Here is a 21,902-nt window from a genome sequence, read left to right as displayed (position 1 = left end):
TCCAGTAAAAACGGGGGTTTTACTTTCTCTAACATAAAATGGATCATCTAACGTGCACCAGATTTGTTCTTTGCAATAATGTATAAGTGGAATGCTGTTTTATATCAAGTGGTGATAGACTTAGATCTGGGCAACAATTTAGTATTAAAGTTTATGACTTTCAGTTGAAACACTGTGGTGATACGCAGGGCTAAAAAATCTGGAGTGATGAGGTGTAGTGCACAGAGAACAGCACTGTACACTTAACAGTCAGAGATTTTTAATAAGGCACAGCAATGTAAAGCTGCAACTAATGATTAAATGGTGAAAAATGTTAGAGTTTCCCAAAGCCCAAGATAACCGCTTTGACTGTCCAAAATCCAAAGACATTCAGTTCAGAGTTACAAGATTATTTTCATTAGTAATTAACCTACAGATTTAAGTCTTGGTTTATTGATTAATCATGTGTTCAAAAAAATGTAAGCAAAATTTAAAAATACTATATATAATATAATATTATAATACCTCAGAAGCTAAAGTGGTGAATTGAAATTCCTTGTTTTATTTGACTAAGAATCCAAAACCCAAATATACTCAGTTTACTATCAAATCAGATCAAATCCTCACATCTAAGAAGCTGGAACCAATGAATGTTTGGAGTTACTTACTAATTACTCAATTATCAAATTACTTGTCACTTACCTGACAATTGACACTTGATTAATTGATAATTATTCCAGCTCTAATTCAATTCAATTTACACTGACAAAAGCTGCAAATCCTTATGTTTTAGCAGCTGAAATCAGCAAATATTTGGTATTTTTACTTAATAAAATCCACTGAATACTTGATCAAGTAATGTTCTCATTTTCCAAAAAATATATTGTAATCAACCCCTTATATAATTAGTTACCGACTTTAAATTACTGCTCTTAACTGTTGTGTGAGGAGTTTGGTGTAATACAGCACAATGCAATAATTCTACATTATTTTACTATGCATTGAGCATCAGTTTGATTGTTTTTCTGTTTAAGTGGTTCTACATACAGTATATTTGCCATATAATGATTAATATCAGACAAAAATAACTACAATCACTGTATTTATTTCATCCACCCTGCCCTAGATGAATGCATTAAAATGAAAATACAGCAGATTATTCCTTTAAATGTGTTACTACTGTGGCCACATGAAAGAGGACTGTCAGTAATGGAGTGGGCCTGTAAATCTTTAACTACATCTAAACCTATAAAGGTCTTTCCTATAAAAAGTAAAAAAAAACCCCATAAGGTTTTGCTTTTCCCATTTCATCAACAGTACACATTGCAGCTTAGTGCCAAAAACATTTTTGCAATGTCATACCAAGCACTTTACAACTCCATATAGTCACCAATTTAAAGAAAAGGATTTATGGTTTAACTTTATTTTTTATCAAAGTCCCAAGTCCCACAGTCCTCAAGTTTTTTCAAGGCCCATGGGAGTCCTGATAATTAAAGTTATAAAGCAGCATGCTAAAAGAGCTTTCACTACCCTGAGTCATCAAATACCCTGATTCTATTAATTTTTTCACTGTCCACTTGGACCTATATGCTTTCATGCTGGCTTTAATAAACTTGTTTTCTCTGTCAGACCGCCAGTTATTTAATGAGCGTGGCAGCTGAGTGACCTCTTCTGCCCCATAAAGGCTTGATGCATTCAGAACATCAAATTTTGACCTTGGCTGGCTCCACATTGAAATGCATTGTCTGTCTCCGCTTTGTGCACTACAGTAGCTAAGGTCGTATTTACAGTGTACAATGCTGAGCAGCAGTAGTTACCAGGGAGCATAAAGCTGCCAACACACACAGTATTTTCACTATCATTATACCATCTCCCAAGGCAACTTAAACCCTCAATCTCTATTCATCACTCAGCACAGAATCAGGTCGTGCATTGTATTAAACTGGCTGGAGATTGAGTCCTTCATTCCTTATCATTCCACCAGCTCAGGGATGGGGGTGAATACCGTCAGGCAATATCCTGGACAGCACTGTATCATGTCATCCATTCCCACTATCAGCTTTCCATAAAGACAGAAGGGTCCAAAACCAGTACCTGTACCTTGACAAAAGGAGTGAGTTTACATGCACACCAGTATCCCAAACAAGTCCTCCAGATTACACAACAAAATACATTTTCAAGTTACACATGGTGACATTTTCTGACAGGATAACATCATTTGTCTGCAAAGCCTTCAAAATCCGTTATAAATCACTGCTGAAAAATAAATCTGTTTTATGATGTGATGAACGGTAAGGTGAAGGTCTGGTAGGGTTTAGGCACAGAAAGGACTTGGAGAAATATCGAAGTTTGAGTTAACATTACTACTTCATTGAGGTTAGCCGACTTGCAGCGTCATGGCTACAATAATAACCACTTGGTTAAGGTTAGGGAACAGTCGTGGTCATGGTTAAAAGATAAAAGAAAAGATAAAAAGTCTGACATTTTGTTGACCCAGTGATCCACCCTGACCTCCTGCCCCGTTGGAATATGTCGCTCTACAATAACATCACCTGACCTGGCTATGTTGTGCATGTGTAAAAACCATATTCTGCTTTCAGAAACCTGGGTACACCCAGCTGAAACTGAGACACAATTGTATCCAAAACATTTTCTCCAGGTTTCCGGTCATTCTCTCTCCGGTGTGTCCTCATCTCACGTTTTGTAGTTGTTTGTCAGTAAAGAAAAATAATATAATTACCAATGTAATGATGGTATTAACAGTCAGTCGTGATGCAGAGGATACACTTTAGTGTTACTCTGATCTTTCATCATAGAAGATAAAATAGGTAAAAGTAAGGCGGATAAAAAAGGTAAATGAAGCTGACTCCAGACAGTTGGAAACCAAACTGAGTTCATCCTCAACTGCTGAGGTAACTCAGCTGGTGCACAAATGTCAAATTTGCTGGATGTGGTGAAGCCAGAGGCGATCCTGCACCAAGACAGATGATCGGAAGCATGCATAATATTAGAATGACGTAAAAAGAGAAATGAATAACCAGGTTTCTGTATGCTCTATTATACATTACATCCCAAATAAGACTTTGCAGATTTGTAAATGTACTCATTATTAAAGGTATCTTCATTCATTTTGTCTTCGAACATATTGGCACAGTCCTTTGAAAACCACGGATCTCCAAAATGTCTTTGTTTCGTGAGTAAGAAAGAAAGGTCTTGTTTTCAGTTATGTGACAATGCTTTTTTTTCCCAGAAGAAGTAATGTTTGAAATGTCTACTAATTCTTAAGAGGTGGAAAAATATTGGCATGCTATAGAGGAACACATGGTTATCACTGAACGGCAGTGATATGTATACCTAACCCTCTGCTCCCCCTCCCCCATCAAACACACACACACACACACACACTAGACATTAAAAGATCATTTTAGACTGAAACTGGTGAGAAGACTAACTGCTTTGATGACATAAAGGTTTGTATTTTTTTGTTATTTGCCTCAGAATAACCTGTTCTAGGATGTTTGGTATTTAGAAATGTCAGGAGATGCTTTATGAAATGTTTTTTTGTTTTTTGAAAAATTGCCCACAAAACAGCAATAAATTAATTCAACTAGGGAACACGACATGCAAAATGTTGAGCTCTAAAATGATGGAAGTGAAATGTTACCAGAGATATTAATTGTTATGGTGAAACATAAGGAAGAGATGACAAGAGTGCATGGAGTGCAGTTTTGTGGCGCTACACACAAACTATGTACACATGTGTGGACAATCCATCTGTCCTGCTGCAACACATCAACACATACACACACACACATCTATAATATAATACAAATATTGTATATTCCCAGTGGACACATGCCGCTGTCAAGGCTGTGATGTTTATTGTTTTCAACTGCGGCTGTTCCTCTTAATGTGGCGGTGACGTATGTGGAGGGCCGCCTCCTCCCCTCTGTCCCAGAAAACAGCAGGATAATATAAGCAGAGAGGAAATGACCGACCTCACTGCTTCACATAGCGCAGTCTGTTTTCAGAGACACTCTGAGAGAAGAGAAAATGACTTTAGAGGCAAAGCTTTACACTAACTAAACAGTTGCTAAATACGTAATGAGTCATTTTTGAGGCACCGGCGTAATGTGCATGTGTAGGAGTGTGAAAGACAGCAGGAGATATGATTGGAAACTAGGTGTGGGTGTGTGTAAATATGAGAGAGGCAGAATGAGGAAGGCGAAGATAGACCAATTAATCTAACCTGCAAGACGTTTACTGCGATTTACAAGCAGTGACAGGTATATCAAGGTCTAATAGTAAAACTGTCTTCAGATAGGTATTTTGGTGGCGTCTCAAATATTGTTAAGGACAGAACCGACAAGCAAAATGCTATATTTAAACATAGAAATAATAATTATTAATTAACATAATTATTTAATTTAGATTCTGCAACTAATTATGATTTTTCCTGCAGATTTATCTTGATAAATTTGGTCTACAAAACCATGAAAAAATGACCATCACAACAGCCCACAAGCCAAGCATCAGTATAAGACAAAGGGAATCAGAAAATGTCACAGCAGAGAAGCTGGAACCAGAGAATCCTGGGTATTTTTACTTGAAAACAATTTATCATTGACGGAAATAGTTGTTGATTCATTTTCTGCCGATCGGCGAATCACATTAGCCCATAGTAGGAAAAATGTGCTGAAAAACCACATGCGCTCAACACTGTATATCCAGTGGAGTGGTGGGGTGTATTAAAGGTGATTTTCTTCTGAATCAGTTGTGTTGTGATACTAGAGTCGTCGTGGGCCAACATATGATACACACATAAGGATGTTTGCATGTTTACGATTCCCTGCCGAAATTGACAATGTCAGTAAAATCGGTTCAAGACGGGAGCCGCTGGAAATTTGTCCACAAATAAAAATCAACAGCATTTGCCCAGTAGTTTCACCTTAGCAGAATATTCCTAGACAACCTTCTGCAACGACTCCACCATCTTTGACGGCGGTGAAAATACTAAAGGCTCAGCAGCACCTCCACTGTCAAAAGTCGATTCTCGAGTAGACTGGATAATATTGACAAGGTTTCACACATGTTTCACAGAGAGATTTTTTGTGCCTTTATTAGATAGTGCCAGTGGAGATAGACAGGAAATGCAGGGAGAGAGAGTAGGGCAATGACATGCAGCCCGTCCAGCCGGTCGGGAGTCAAACCTAGGACTCACTGCTCAGGGTATTTGAGACCATGTGCTATGCGCCCTGACCATTCGGCTATCAGGTTTTCTTTTTTGCTGGTTTATGTCAAAAAGTCAAAAGTTTAATACAAGGTGTCTTTAACTTCAGCTCTAAAGTGATTAATGAGCAAAACGCAGAGATCTTGGTCAGCCTGACACTAAAGATGGGTGCACTCGGGTACTTTAAGCTAATGCCATCAAGAAGCCACATGACTAGTGAGCAGCCAGGGTTAAAGATGTGTTTTGTTAACTGTGTATAAACTGACCAATGCATGTGCACTTTCTGACATAATGTGCCTTGTGCTGTTGGAAACTGTTGGTCAGTAATGGGTTGGCCACTGCCATAAACCCTTGTGGCTTTCAAATTTTTTTTCCCTCATTTTTTTTTTTTTTTAATTGAATTGAGCTGCTGTAGTTTAGTCACCATTTTAATTTACCTTCCTATATGTGTACCTGTCTACGCAGCATGGATCTCTACATCCATGTAAAACTAACAGAGAGCCTGTTCGTCACGTTTCAGTGTTAAGCAAAGCCCAGATCATAGAACCAGTTGTCAGAAAATGCTGCTATACTGTAGGCAGCAGCGAGTCCCGTGTGTGCCCGCATGCAACAGGAGTCATCTACATACCATACATACAATTTATTCAGCCATTTAAATCCACTTGTCCATGGTATTACCCCAGCTTAGTGCCAGACAAGCAAACAGACAGACGAGGGGGACTAGAATGCACGCAGCACAAAGGATCACGGAAAACAAAGGCAAATACCCTTACACGCTGGGGTCTAATCCCGCTCAGGGTATCACTGTAGTCAAATGCCAAATCCACCACTCTCTGCTCCTCATCAAAGATATCCACACACTGAGCCCCACCCTTTCACTCTCTGCTTCATGCCTCCGTAGCTCAGTTGTCCCCCTCCCCCACCTCCCCCATCATCCTGACATCCATCAATTTATTCCTCTACTGAGTAACGTACAGAAGAAGTATAGACATCATTTCACAGCTTTACTGTCCCAGTCCCACTACAGTTCCTCAGTGGTTTCCCCACACACACTCCCTACCTCCCCTCTTCCCTCCACCTTCACATACTTTACCAGCCCCCTTTCTCTAAATTAGTCATGATTAATGTGTACGCCACGCATTGGGCCGTCTTAATTAAATAACACCATCTAATTAGGGGCTGATTTCGTTTGGTAATGCCGCCGTAAGATGGCGGAATGGGATTGTTCGGCGTGACAGAACATTCATGAAGCCCGTCAAACTCCCTGGGCGGTCACACTCCCCTGGTTTCACACAAACAGCCCCCTCTTAATCTGACAGTTACATTAAAATGCAAATAGCCCAGATGTGAGGGTTTGGTAACAAGTGTGGATTACAGCTCCCGGGGAGCCATGATGGACAGGGCTTTTTCTCCCTCATATGACATAAGCCAGGTAACAGGTTGATAGCTGTTGACCTGGAAGTGGCTGTTTAAATATTGGCTAACGCGCTGTTGGACATGTGTAAGATTACACAGTCTGGAAATCTCTCTGAGCTGAGAGATAATGGCTCTGATGAACTGATGTTACACGACTAATCATGAATAAATACTTCTCATCCAAAAAGATGTACATGCTCTTATCAGCGATTGTTTACTGTCCTGATGGCGGAGTTTATCTCCTTTCCTTGTGGACGTATCGCTAGTTTTAATTAAATCAAGCTCAAGACGGACTGAAAGGTCAGAGAAAATTAAAGCATATTAATGAGCGAAGGGCACAGGCAGCATACAGCATCAGGTCAGGGAGACAGCAGGGAGACAGATGCCAGACCTCCATCCTACCACGCCACACACACACACACACACAGACACACACACTCTCCCACATACACATACATGCTCTGACAGCTAAGTTGAGCGAAGTGCGAGACGTGAGCAATATGTGTTTGGTGTGTGTGTGTGTGTGTGTGTGTGTGGGTGGGTGGGGGGGTGCCCTGTGTAGCCACCAGAAGAGCATCCCCTGCAGTGCACCATCATGGCTAGATGTCAAAGCCAGCTAACCCGTGCCAAAATACCTACCCTTTAAAAACCTTTGGCAGTAATAACACCTCACAGTGGCTTGTTCTTTCAGCACAAATGAAAAGGAAAAACACCATTCATTCCCACAGAGGGCCAGCTGCAGCCACAAAGGGATATTGTACTTTTCCTTTGTGCTGTGGCAAAAGAGAAAAGTACAACAGCCTAGCTGCGGGGCGAGGGAATGGTTGGAGGGGGGGGGGGGGGGGGGTGCATGCATATAAGTTTGGGCAATAGATCAAAGGCTTAAGTTTCACTGCATCATCAGGGCTGGAGCACTTCTCCAACCCCCACCCCCCACCCCCACCGCCCCGGACTCCCGTCCCTCCGCCTCCCTCCCCTCCCTCCCCTCCCAGCCTCCTCCGTCACCTCTGCTGCATTCATGCTATCGCAGCCCAGAGCCCAGAGTCTTCTGAGGGGCATCCTGGCAGAGTGTGAACACTGCTCTTACATGTCGGTCTTGAACAGAGATGTGAACACTAATGGTTTTTGGCAGGGCCCGGGTACTTGGTGGACACACTGCTGGAGCAGAAAGAAAACAAGCGGGAAAGAGGGACAGGGGAGGGAGGGAGGGCAAGGGAGGGAGCTGGTGGGTTTGGGGGTCTGTGGAGTCCAGAGAAGAAGACCAGGTGCCTTAGCAGGGTTAGGTTCACTCGCTTTACAACAGCACCATCTGTCTTTGCCACGAGAGCTTTACAGCGTTGAATAACTGATGTCAGTGCACAACAAATAATTCCGGACGGAGTCTTAGTGTCGTGTCAGCCAGTGTAATTGTTTAATAAGCTGTTATGGTTGCCACTTTCTATATCTGGACAACTGATGCGGCTAATATGAAAGCAGACGGTGTGACTTGCACATGTTGGACTGATATAAATTATATGTTATGTCTCTCAAAGCGTCTGAGTAACTCATTATTTTTCTCCGGATATCATCTAGAGAAACACTCCTGGCAAAAAAAAAAAAAAAAAACATGCACTGACAGACTAAAAAGGGCCCCTTTTCTTGACATTTCAAGGCTGAAATGAGAGGCAGTGGGGAAAAGAAAGGAATCCTCTTTGTGACAGATGCACCGAGGGCCTCCGCAAGTGTAACTTTTCCCTGAGCAAGCAACATTTATCGTCTCGGCGGACCTGCCCCTGCGCTCAGCCGTTCGCTTCCTTTTTCTCGGCCGACCAGAGAGAGCGGACAAGATGGATGCCGGTGTCACGGCGCTGGCCAGAGTGACAGATGGGCTGATTATACAAGCTCATCCCTCTCGCCGTAGAAAAACACAAATACCTTGGCTGCTAGCTAATAGCCTTCATCTGCCTGCACCTTATGGATAGGTGATGCTGGTTGTTAATATGGGAAAGCAGCATTGTATAGACAAATCCCATTACAGCCCTGGCCTCCCTCTTGACAGCTTGTACCTGAATGGACAGCTGCCACACTGTTTTTTTTTTTTTTTTTTTTGGTACAGCTCAGACAAACAAAATGGTAAATCACCTCACGGCGACCTCGTGTCTGGATGGCTGGCTTCAAGGGCATGTTTTCCTTCCTCTAGACGGACACATTGCAAATGCATAAACGGATTCCTGTCAGCGACTTGATGTGTGGGTGTCACTGCTGTGCACGGCGGTTTCTCGGCAGGTAAATCGGAGCAACAGGGGCACAAACCCAGGCACAAACTGAGAGAAACATGGCAAAGGCATTTTGGTTTTCAGCCAGAGAGGTGTCAAAAAATAAGTCAAGATCATGGGAGAATAAGTGCAGGTGCTGAAGGTGATCTTTCAGGATTAACCACCCTCCCCTCGCCTGCCCCTACCTGTGATTTAAAGTCTGGGCTGATTAATCAGGCTGGTATCAGGTCTCTGTTCAGGCGAGACGTTTAGATCAATCACGCCAGCCAAAGGGGAGCGTACAGTGTCTAACAAATGGGAAGCAGAGAATGAGGGAAACGGGGCAGAGGAAGAGAAAGAGAGAGAGCGAGAGAGAGATTGAATGGCTTACTCCATGCTCCCAGCCATCAGCAGGAAAAGGTTGTAGATGTGTGAGAAGATGAAGAGGAAGAGGATGGTGCTGAAGAACATGGTCATCCAGGAGCCATGATCCTCGCGGAACATTTTCAGGCGCAGGTATCGACCTAAAGGGAGCATGACAAGGACACTGCTGTCAGTGGCGGTTCAAACAGCATGTCAACCTGCGAACATGTGTGCCCACGAAAATGAAGATGAAAGTAAATAAATTAGTCACATAGATCAATACTGTCCTAGTCTGTCAGACAGGTGCCCTTTAGGCAATGAAATTAAGATTAAAGACCACTTTGAGGTGTCACTCCCACAACCCTGAAGTAATTGTCTTTTCCTGACCAATTCCAACAGTCACTATTGTCATCATCAACCCCAACAGAAAATATTCTACATGCACATCATTTCATGCATCTGGTGGGCATGCTGTCAGACGACTGATGCTCGCTTGTGTTTCATGATGCGAGTTCTGCGTGATTAGAGAAATTATTCAAACATTTGTGACCTGTAGTGCTTCATTTTTTTTTTTTTTTTTTTTTTTTTGTTACACAGATCTGGCTTGGAATCAAATTATGGAGAAATATCTCTCTGGCAGAGCATGAGATTGATTCGGATACGCCGCCTTCTGCACAGAATACATAATCACACGAGCATGTCCTCTGGTGGCAGCGCTCAGCAGAACTCATGAAGACAATGAGGTTTATTATACCACTATTAGCTTGTTGTTGTACCTTTAAAAGACTACAGCTGGTGCCTTTAGTGCCTCTGTGGCTCGCTCTAAACACAGTGACAGACCAATTGTTATTTGACTGCTCCTTATGACAAACAGAAAAACATTTATGTCTTTAATTCAAGGGTTCACATTTTTTTTCCTGGTGAGAGTAGGATGCAAAAAGGATTAAGTGCAGTATGAATGAGTTTGAATGACTGAGATGTGAAAATTGACATGTGTGATGCTATAAGGTAAGTATGTCATGGCACAACAGCTGTCGGACTCCTTGATCTACCTTCAACACAAAAGGAAATAAACTTGGTACATTTTTGGCTGTCTGTTATATCCGACATCATTCAGACCTGGGTCAAATAGGATTTGAAAAGAAAAAGAAAAATCAATGAACAGGGTTCCTCTGAGATTTACGATTGTACTTTCATTAAGTTGGAACACTAAGACACTACACTAAACACTAAAACACAGATTGTTTTTAAAAAGAGCAAAAAATAGTTAATATTTAACCAAACAAGATTAAGATTTCCTGATTTCTAGTCCCGAGTCACAAAAACTCAGCTCAGCTCAGCTCAGGTCACACTGTCCAGAGAACAGAGGACAGACCTCGATGCCTTAGCAGACAACAAAGGTCATTCTCAATAATCAATTCGTACTGAAATATGTCCCTTGGGATTCTTTCAAAAACCTACCCCCACAAAAAAACAATGTCAAGCCAAGAGCTGGTGTGGTCTGTGGTCTGTAAGATAACACTGTAACAGCTTGCAAAACCAGCAGTGGTCAGCCGGCAGTAAACACGCTAACACATTGGTTCACTAGCTGTAGTGCTAACTTGGCTACCCCCGTCGGTCTCATGAACCTCGTCTTGAAGGTCATAGCGGCCCGTCAAGAGTCTCCTGTTTGACCCTGTTTTTCTGTTATGAATGTTTAGTCTCCGGGCCCAGGCAGAAATAACCCTGATGACATCACTATGACATCATCAGGGTTATTTTCTCAGGCTGTGTCTGAAATCACCCTGTTGTTCACTCATTCCCTACTCCCTGTACAATAGACACTAAATAGTTTAGTCAGTTGTGAGCAGAAAACTGAGATGACTTTCTAATTGTCGTTATTCTGCTTCATCCCTGACACCTGTAGGGACACACAACGCTAATGTTTGCATATGCAGACCATTGCATCGACGGATTGCTAACGGAAAATAGTGTAGATGCCACGGACACTACTTTTTTTGTTCCAGTGTAGAATTTTTGAGGGCACATTTACACACTCAAAATTTGGACACTCAAATGAAATGACGGACAGTAAATGTGGTGCACTACAAAGTAAAAAGGGTGTGACTTTGGACATAGCAACAGACTTGACAAAGCTCCCTCTACAGCCGCAGAGGACATTATGCAACCTTTTTAACAGGTTGAGTAGAACTGCATGTTGAGGTCCTCATGCGGTGAAACCCAACCATCAAACGCTTCAAAGGTACTCAATTGACTGTTAATTAATTAAGAGATCCTGTATGCGTGAGCTTGGCTATACACCCCCATTTCCACTGCTTTACATATTGCTCACACACACACTTCGAGGCTCTCCCTCTGCTTTGTCTCTGCAAGCTGTGATCTGGTGCCAGAAGCAGCCATCTTCCCAGGAACAACTCTTTGTTTTTCTCTCCTCCGGCTCAGTCAGCGTCCCTTTGAGTTACAGCTCCTCAGAGGGCTCATTGTGTTTGTGTCCACACACACACACACACACACACACACACACACAGAGACAGAAAGATAGCGAAGCAGAATGCTCCATTTATTTTCCTATTACAGCCTGGCTGGTTTACTCTCCAATAGTTTTACATGCTGTTCAATCTCAGCTTGCTCACTTTTAGTTTTTTTTTTTTGCTGTGCACATAAAAACAAAGATGTTGAGATTCCCACGGCGATGAAGATCTTTGTTGAGTCAAAGTGCAGCTATAATGAATGCACCTCCTGTTCTAAGTTCAAATACATCATACAGAAAAGACATCTTAGTTAACAATAGATCTGCAATATTCATTTAACTTGCTTCATTTTTGTATTGTGAGCTTTTGAAAAGAGAATAAAACCTTGAATGTTCCCTTGATGACGATATTCATCCTCAAAGTTTTGGGAGCTTGAAGCAAAACCAAAGTGGCCTAGTGCGAGGCCACACCATACGTCTTGCTCTGTGGTATTTCAGGGCTCATCACAGATGCATAATTGAATTGACTTGCATGGGTGAACTTAATTGCCTCCAGTGCCAATGAGCCCTGGCTTAGATGTAGGTGCACAGTGTGTATCGGCGGATCTGACTTTTAAAGCAGGATGCCGCGCCAGCAAGCACGGCCGGCCTCTCCTAGCCTACATGGGCCGGATTTAACAAGGGGGTGATTCAAGACTATTCAGCCAAGCTGTTTGAGTCACCGCACCTCCCGACAGCCCAGGACCCCGATAAGGAGTGATGCATGAGCACCGCCTCCTGCGAGGCTCAGCCCAGCAGGGTACAACAAAAACAACACATGGACAAGGCAGCCACTCACACAAACCTTTATATACAGTCTGTGACACAGACACGGGCTGAAAACAAACAGAGGGAAGAGAGGGAGACAGTTGTTATATCTCTTTCTCACTCACACTGCAAACACACCCAGTCACATAGACTAAGCTGGTGAAGCTGGTAAAGAGGGCAATTACATTTTGAATACTAATTTGCAGCATTTACTGTAACATTCCTCCAATGCTATTTATAACGTCCTGTTTGGGATGAGATCATACCTACCTCTACTCAAGCTGTTTCCAAATGAATGACGACCATGTAGCCGTGTCTCCATCTAGTGGTGATACATGAACGCACACCAGAGAACTGACTGGTAAGTGCACTGGTATAAAATATGCAGATAACCACCGGTTACACAGGGTGCCTTTTTTTGCATTGCAGTTACATAACACCCCCCTTTCAGATTTTCCCCAACTTTTTTCATGCTTTTAGGGTTTTTCTGAGAAAAACCCCCTTGCTTTCAATTTTTTTGCTAGTCTTTAAGTGGATAGTATTGCACCATTTTGAGCCCCATCCTGAGTTATGGACATATAGTTTTAACTGTCATCTCCTGTCCTTTGTATTGAATTCTCTTGAAATGCCTAATCTGTCTGAATTTAGTGCACATTGTCATGATTATTTTCACCTGTGAAATCCTGATTTTTAAAAGACTCTCAATGCAGCAGATGTAGCGACAGAACCCACTTCTATTTAAACTAATTTCATCAGACTGTATTTTTCTGAACTCAACTACTGAACATACCGAGTAAAGCTGTCATTTTCAGTATAAATTCAATTCCACAATGCCTTCATAAGAACTATGAATTAATCAATAAACAGTGACAATCAAAATACAATACAGTCAAAAAGCTCAAATTGTAAACTGGTTTATAATTTTATGGTATCAGACTACATCCTGTTTTAAAGAAGCCAAGCTGTAGTCTAAGCTGCATTTGAGCCTTGCAAGTATTTCACAAGGTTGCACTTCTATCCCCAACATGTGTGAATAAACCACTAATCCAGTAAAGCTGAACTGTGGTAAACGCTTACAGAATATACTGTGTATGAGGTATGATAAGGCAGGACACAGCAGAACAGGAAACAGTGAAACAAGCATCTCAGCATCTCGGGGTAAGTGTCTTTTATAAATTCAAATAAATTCATAATGGAGTCCCACCTTGTCCATATCATCCCAGGCAATCAAAGGATTCAAGCTGCTGACATTGTGGTTATCAGTCTGCTTCTGTCTGATGATGAGATCATATGCAATAATTCTGGGAAGTGCTCAGGTAATAAAGTCTCCAGATTTATTATAGTAATCCACTTACAGGACAGTAAAAACCTGCAGAGACGATCAGTTAAACACTGGCACACGACGACAGGCAAATACCTCTCTCAGATGTTCTAACAGTAGTTTGTTTAATCCTCTGTTTACTGTATCTCTCACACACACACACACACACACACACACACACACACACACACACAGTCCCACAGGTAAGGCAGGGCGCACACAGCTCGTGACAGATGAGAAGCGCAGAGTGAGGGCGACCTGAGATGTGATCTCTGTCTTCATTCATCATGATCCCACCATTCAACAAGTCTGACACGACTAAAGGAGGTGAGTACAACCTGAATCTGAAATCCTTATCCATTTTTTTTTTTTTTTTTAGGATTAAACATTTACAATATTCTACATAAAATATATACTTAAACTTTCAAATAATTCATGATATAATAATGAATTTTATTTATGGGATTAATGTATGTATCAATAAATGTATCAATTTCCTGATATGAATGTTGGAAAAATAATGTAATTACTGTAAGTAAATACTTTTAAAATATTAAATATACATATTAAACTTCATTATGTGATAAAGATTTTGCCTTTTCTCCCTCTCAGTGTGTATTGAGAGGTAGACAGGGAGACATGATCTAGGTTGAAATGTGGTCAAAGAAAATTGTTAAGATCCGCTCACCTGAGCAAAATGAATGCATTATCTCTGATTAAGAGCAAACATGGTGGACGCAATAGATCAACAGTCCCCCTGGCTTCATTGTTCGCAGCAGACAGTCAAGCATTCACTTCCTGGACACACTGGTGACGCTCTGAGACTATGGAGACAACTACAGTAAATATAGTGGGCCCTGGGAGAGAGTGGGCGGACACGTCTTACTTTAAGTACTCTCTGAGAGCAGGTTATACTGGCAGAGTAAATTAAACAGACTACGACCTACATCATTCTGGAAGTTATTAAAATCTTGAAAAAATGAAACCTACTAAAAATAAGTATGCCATATGAGTGTTTAACAGAGCTTCAATTCAAGAAAGTAGATGTTATAAGAACATTATGATTTAAACACTTTTCTTACACAGTATTGTATGATATTACAATATTATCTCACATAATGAGTTTTTACCCAAAAGATAAGCTCGACCATCATTTACGCATGTCAAGTCAATCACAATGAATATCAGCTTTTATGTAGATAGAGAACTGGGTCATCTTCTTCGTTTTAATCTGTTGCTTACTCAACAGGATAATGAATTGAGTGCCTGTAGTTTCAATTTAAAGAAAAGTGTTCATGAGTCAATTTTGTACAATTTTCTGTGACTGACGACTTACCTGGCTGTTCTTTATTGTTTTTTTTTAACCCTAACCCTAATCGTCTCTATCTGAGAGTTCCAGCATCATAAAACAAACTGTTTGACTCGCACTTTAAAAGTTGCACTCCCCCATTTTTTCCCATCAAGGTCAATTTATAAGTCACAGATAGTACTACTCAGCCTGGGAGTACAGTTGTGAAGTGTCTTTAGTGGCTCTGAAAGAGCTTTGTCCAGAAAATTAGTTTCATCAGTTGAGCAATCTCAGCTTGCTCTTTGAGACCACCAGGGTTCGAAGTTTTGAAAGATGTAAGCATTTACCAGTCAGGTCAAATTTAAGAGAGACTCTATCTAGCTCCTTTACTGGAAGTGAGCTCTGTGTTTTTGGAGTTTAACCCATACTAGGTTCTTAAAAGTCAGCATATCTCAGTCTCTGCTTCGTTTTTAGCCGTGCCAAGTATGGCAATAGGGTTTGCGGTAGCGGTCGGTCAGTTTGTTCACTGTTGTCCAGACTGAAATATCCCAACACCTACCGGATTGATTGCAGTGAAATTTGGTACATATATTTGTGATGCCCAGAGGATGAATCCAAAAGACTTTGGTGATCCCCTGACTTTTTGGTCTAGCACCACCTTGAGGTTGTCACAGTTGGGTGAATTATAATCACTTTGGTGATCTTCTGACTTTTCCCCTGGAGCCTCCATCTAAGGAAAAAATTCAATTTTACCAATACTTTTATTGGTTTATGACCAAATACCTGCAGAACTATGGACATTCCCATCAGCCTCAGATGTACTGTGTGTTCCCTGCTAATTAGTTACTGTTAGCATGCCAACACACTGATGACAATAAAGTCTGGAGAACTGTAATTTTCTCATAACATGTACTAAACAATAGTATAAAAACACCAAAACTGACTACTTCTTGTTCTTCAAATTCCAGATGTGCTTCTAGAGTATCTGAACCAGTCAACAGTATTCTGCAGCCAGTTTGAGAATGGCCAGTGGTATTGCTATATTCTACTGGTGCTCTTCATTTTTGCTCTTCCCGTGGGGATCTTGGGAAACGTAGCGGCTGTAATCAACTACACCTGCTTCAGGAAGACCTCGAGCACCAGCAATATTTTCCTGTTGAACCTGGCACTGTGTGACTCGGCCTGGATCCTCACCCTCCCTTTTACCCTCTACTTCACCCTCCAGAGGCCGTACCTCAAAGACATACAGATCTTCTGCCAGTTCAAGAAGATCTCCTTCAACATCAACATATACGGCAGCATCCTCTTCCTCACACTGATCAGTTTTGATCGCTACGTTGGGACGGTGCACCCTATCAGCTCTCTCCGGTGGTGGGATGCAGGTAAAGCCAAGCTGTGCTCAGTCTGCGCGTGGGTTATGCTCGTCTTGACCTCCATTCCTGACTTATTTGTAACTTTCGCAATTCAGCGGCCAGAAAATGTTACTGTGTGCATGGACCACATCCAAGGTCCATTTATCTACGTCAAGACAATAACCATTATCAGAACAATAGTAGGCTTCCTGCTACCGTTCAGCATCATGCTGGGTTTTTACATCATGACAGTGCGTGTTCTGAAACGTCTCCCGAGGGGTAGGAGGCACAGAGGAGCCCAGTGGGCAGGAGGGAAGCCTCTGCGGCTCATCACTGCCGCCCTGCTCGTCTTTGTGGTCTCCTTCACGCCCTACCACATCATGGTCATCACTCTGGTGTTCATGAGGATCCATGACCAGGTCACACCATCTAACACCAATGTCCTCTATGCCTCCTATGAGTTCTTTGAGGCCATGTGCAGTGTAAGCAGCTGCCTGGACCCGGTGCTGTATATCATGGCTAGTGAGCAGTTCCAGAGGAAGCTGCTGGCCTTGAAAAGAGACCAACACAGGAGGCTGTGCTGCAGAGCCAGCAGGAGGGTTGGGGTAATGCAATAACTGAGTGGAGCCAATGCATTACTTTTTTGGCTAGTTACCTTAAATTGCTTTGGCTGGATCACTGTTACACATGTGCCAGTGACAGATGTTAATGGCACAATTACCTTGGCCTAAAGTATGGTGTATAAATTGCACTATAGTGGAACTGGAATGGAAAAAGAAACTCATTATTTTTTATTCATTATCAAAATATATATTTTATTGAAATATATTTGACTTGTTGATTTGCTGCCATAAAACTTTCTGCTGCCGGACTGTAATAAAAACATGCAGAGGTCTCATCCTCAGTGATTATTTTCCTATTTACAGTGGTGCATAGCAAAACCAGTGCACAGTTCACTTTTGATAGATATTATCAAAAACCATGTAGGGTAGCCAACAGTGATGTCATGATAATGTCATCAATGGGGTATCAAAATATCTGCACATCGACTTAATGTTTATCGATTAATAACCGAACATTCCAGCTCCGAACGGAAGTAAAACTTGTTTTCCAAGATATGTTACTAAATGTACCGTTTTGCCCAATCCCAAACAAACAGGTGACACATTAAAGAGAAAAACTGAACTAATGTGTGCAGAAACTTACCGAATGGATTAGCGATCTGTATACAGTATGTTCAGTTTAGGTCTGACTGATTTCCTCTGCACCTGTATCATAACAGGAGAATGAAAACATGATCCTATTATTTATTTGCAGTGCTGGTGGGATTAACTCCTGTTACAGTCTAATCAAAACAATCCTGTAAAAAAAAAAGAAAAACCACCCACCAACACCTCCTGTTTAAATATTTTGACTGATTTGCAGTGAAGTGGACACTGATCATGGAAAATGTGATTAACAATGAGTGAAGTAAACACCAGGCCTTGAAAAACAAAAACATGCCTCGTGTCTGGCCACATATAAGTGATACCCTCATATCCATTATTGACTCTTTAGCTATAGATAGCGCAGTCACCTGATCCCAATCACCGCTCTTTGTATTGGAGTCATCAATTTGCACACATTATGTGCTAACTGTAAGGACAGCCTTGTTCTTTTTGTGTGTACTTCTGTCTATTTTAGGTTCCAATACGCAGCTGTACTGTATCCTCTTTTGATTTCCAGCATCAGAACTAACATCCCGACTTCCTTAGGGACCCTAATGAACATTCTCCCCAGAAAAAAAAAAAAAAAACCCAGAATGCAGAGAGTCTGAGCTACAGCACTGTCTGGATCTTAGCATGTACACACTAGCATCCCCATTCATCATGCATTTGCTGGGAACAAAGCATCATTGGTGGGTTTGGGAATAGCCATGACTACGGCCACTAGTTTCCCTAGAGCTGAACTCTTCTGTAACCAAGTGTCTGGATAATAAATCAGAGGTGGGAAGTGACAACAAGAACTCCCTCCGCAGGGAGACTGCAGCACGCAGAGCCGCAACACAGAGGGCTGGCTACTGGGCCACTGTAGCGCTCTACCTGTTCCAGTAAAGAAGCCTGATAGATGATTTCATTCTGTTATTTATGGCTTGGCTCCAGACCAAAGGAGTCATACATTTCAGGTAAATAAGCAATTTCCTTTTGGCTGGTTTCCTTTGTTTGCTAGCCCTCGTCATTATTGCTCTGCGTCTTTGTCTCCCTGTCTGCTGTGCAAACACCTTTGTGCTTTATCATTTGCTGTATGAACACGGACATGAAGTTCACTCCACGAGTAAAGCGCATTAATAACTTCTTTGTGACAATGAAAATGTACCTGGTTTATAAAATGTTGCAGTGTATTTTGGGGGTGGGAAAATGTGCACTTTTTGTTGAATTGAGGGCTGCACACGATAGAGAAGAACCGAACTGGAATTCAACTCACATGATTCTGGCCACTTGGGGGCAGCATTTATTATCATTTTATAAAGTTGATATGGTGAACATGCTAGCAAACACTTTTTATTCATCTGGGAGACATGGAGCAACAAAGTGGAGTCCTTTAAGCTTAGTTTTGGTCTCCACCAAATCCTGAGGAAATAATCTGTGTTTTTAGCTGCTAAATGTCCCACTATGTTCAAAAACCGGTTGCTATCGTTGTGTCAGCTGTTTGATGCTGAGTGAGCAGAAGCACAGTGGGTTGGACCAGAGTCTCTCCACTGAAAATAGCTGCCTGCTGCTGCAAACAAGGTCAATGAGAGTGGTGAGACTGTTGCAGGCTGTAAAACAATGAGCTGAAAGATGCTAAAATGCTTTGCAGAACTGAGGAGAAATGCAGCTGATACATCTCTGCAATATTACATTTTCCATCTATGATATAATTTAATTCTTAACTTTATTCTCATAATACTGCTGTTGGAACAAATAGCATTCGACAACAAACACAAACACTACATCGAAGGAGTGTTTACAGACAGCAATACAGCCTCACATAAATGCACGCTGTACTAAAACGCATCAAAGACATCGACTTCCAGGAGATAGCAGCTTCAAACTGTTAGATAGAGGTGCTCTAAAGTCGGGCTGCAGGGGTACAGCAGTGCACTGACACATATATTATTTACAGAGGCAGGGGGCTGCCTCTGAGGCCAGCTAACAGAGACAAGCCTGAACTGATGGTGAGAGTGTAAGATACAGCTCTACAGGGCACCATAAGTTTTTTGAAGGCTCAACAGCTATGAAGCCGATGATTATGATTGTGCTTTTTGTGGATTACACTGTACAGATGCTGGAACACAGTCAAGAGTACTCAGACATTGATGGAGAATGAAGAAATATAAATCAATCTAGAGCCAAAACAATTAGCCGATCAATATGAGTATTTGTTTCAGGCATTTTATGGAGTAAAGTTGCTGAGCATTTTCTGTTTGGAGCTTCTCAAACGTGAGGATTTGCTGCTTTTCTGGAATCTGTGATGGGCATCCTTGAGGATCTTCTGATATTTTATAAACCAAACGATCAATGAATTACTAAACATTATCAGCAGATTAAACGGCAATGAGAATAATCAGCAGTTGCAGCGGATGCCCTATATCACAGATTGCAAAGTTGCAGTATGTTTAACGACTGTAAATATGAGTCATTCATGCAAATCTGTGATTAATCATCAAAACATGAATTCATGCAACATTAACCTTTTAACTCTTGTTATGATGCATTACTGAAATTTGAAAAGCATTATTTTAATTCATCACAAAATGCATATATACACTCAACACAAAGAAAAAAGGATAATATCAACAACGCACCTGCAACTAATCGTTATTTTGATTATCAATCAATCTGATTTTGATCAATTAATCATTTCATTTATGAGTTTTTTTTAATTTATCAATAGTAACAAATGCATCTTGCAGTTTCCTGCAGGTGACTAGAAAGTGAAGCTGAACCTGGAACACACTAAACCTACAGTGAGACAGAGAAGCTGGTCATTTTTCATTGATAAATGACTTAAGCCATAAATCCATTACAATAATTGCTGCTGAATAATTTCCTGATAATAAATCAAAAGACTAATCGTTTCAGGAGAAGCATGAGAGCCAGAGAAATAAATTCACTCTCAACAGCTTTCAGACACACACGGACAATAAAATACCTTGCAGCCACACACACACACAAAGCATGCAGAGAGCCCGAACCCTGCCACCCACCCATCCATTCCTACACACACACACACACACACACACACACACTCCACTTTGACCCGCAACCACACAGTGCCGTACATAAGCCATCTCAGCCTTTGCGTGGCGCAGTAATAACATATGACAGAACCCAGATGGCATCCTGCAGGCTACAATCATCAAGATCAGGGAAAGGGGACGAGAGGCACTCCAACAACAGAGCAGCCAATGACATGTCTCTCACTCTTTAACACACACACACACACACACACACATACACACGCATACGCACAGAGATCAGCAGAAGGGTGTTAACAGTTCAGTGAAAAAAGGTTTTCACTTTATTGTCACCTTTTCTTGTGCCGCTCAGACTATTCTAGACCCTTGAATGACTGAACTGAAAGTGGAGACGAGTGGTCAGTGTTTGATTGAATGTAAGTGCCGGTAATAACATGCAAAGCAGGGTCTAATCCGGTTATGACGGCGCTCCACACGACTCAAAATTACCCTTCAATTTACCTTTTAGAATCAGCAAAGCCTTAGAGAGAGATAGGTGAATACATTAAGCTAATCTAGGGACTGAAACGGCATGAGAGAGAAATGAGAAGCAGTTTCACTCCTCTCATTATGGAGATGGGCATTGGGATAGTCATTTATTGCAAAGGCAGGCCCATCATATAAATCTTAAGTGCTGTGGTGCTGTGGTGCTGCATCACTGCGGAAAGAAAAACTAGTTCTGTATGAGGCATTTTGTTATAAATATTATATAACTTAAAACTAAACACACACACACACACACACACACACACACACACACACACGCACACACACACACACACACACACACACACACACACACACACACAATGCCTGGTCATCACAAAATAAATCTCACCAAAATAAGAAATTTTACAGAACGGTTCAACATTTTAGGATACGTACTTACAGTATATTTGCTTTCTTGCTGAGAGTTAGATGAGAGGATCAATGCTGCTCTCATTATGGCTCTTTCCAAAGATAACACAATCTGTCTCTGAATCTATCCCTCTAGATCTCACTGATTAATGTGTTGTCCTGGTTTTATGGAAGGTTTTGAATGGGTTAGTTCCTGCTGAGGAGCAGGGACTTTCTGGGCAACTTATCTTTTTTTTTATATATTTTTTTTTAAACTTTTTTTTTCTTTGTGCAGATTAACAGACAAGATATTACATGTTAATTAGTGAAGTTTAGAGGTGCTGGTA

General features: G+C 41.4%; 1 protein-coding gene across 1 annotated transcript in view; it reads right to left on the bottom strand.

Annotated features, from left to right (window-relative positions):
- The window catches only part of tmem117 (transmembrane protein 117), a 44,448-nt gene that overhangs the window by 13,855 nt on the left and 8,691 nt on the right, over window positions 1-21,902 (bottom strand). The window contains exon 3 of the mRNA XM_022756098.1: window positions 9,251-9,383. Coding sequence (XP_022611819.1) covers window positions 9,251-9,383 — 133 coding nt within the window. The remainder of the gene's footprint in view (window positions 1-9,250; window positions 9,384-21,902) is intronic.

The sequence above is a fragment of the Seriola dumerili genome, unplaced genomic scaffold (assembly GCF_002260705.1).
Source record: "Seriola dumerili isolate Sdu_G_001 unplaced genomic scaffold, Sdu_1.0 BDQW01000242.1, whole genome shotgun sequence".
Taxonomy (NCBI): domain Eukaryota; kingdom Metazoa; phylum Chordata; class Actinopteri; order Carangiformes; family Carangidae; genus Seriola; species Seriola dumerili.
This window is presented reverse-complemented; position numbering and strand designations above follow the sequence as displayed.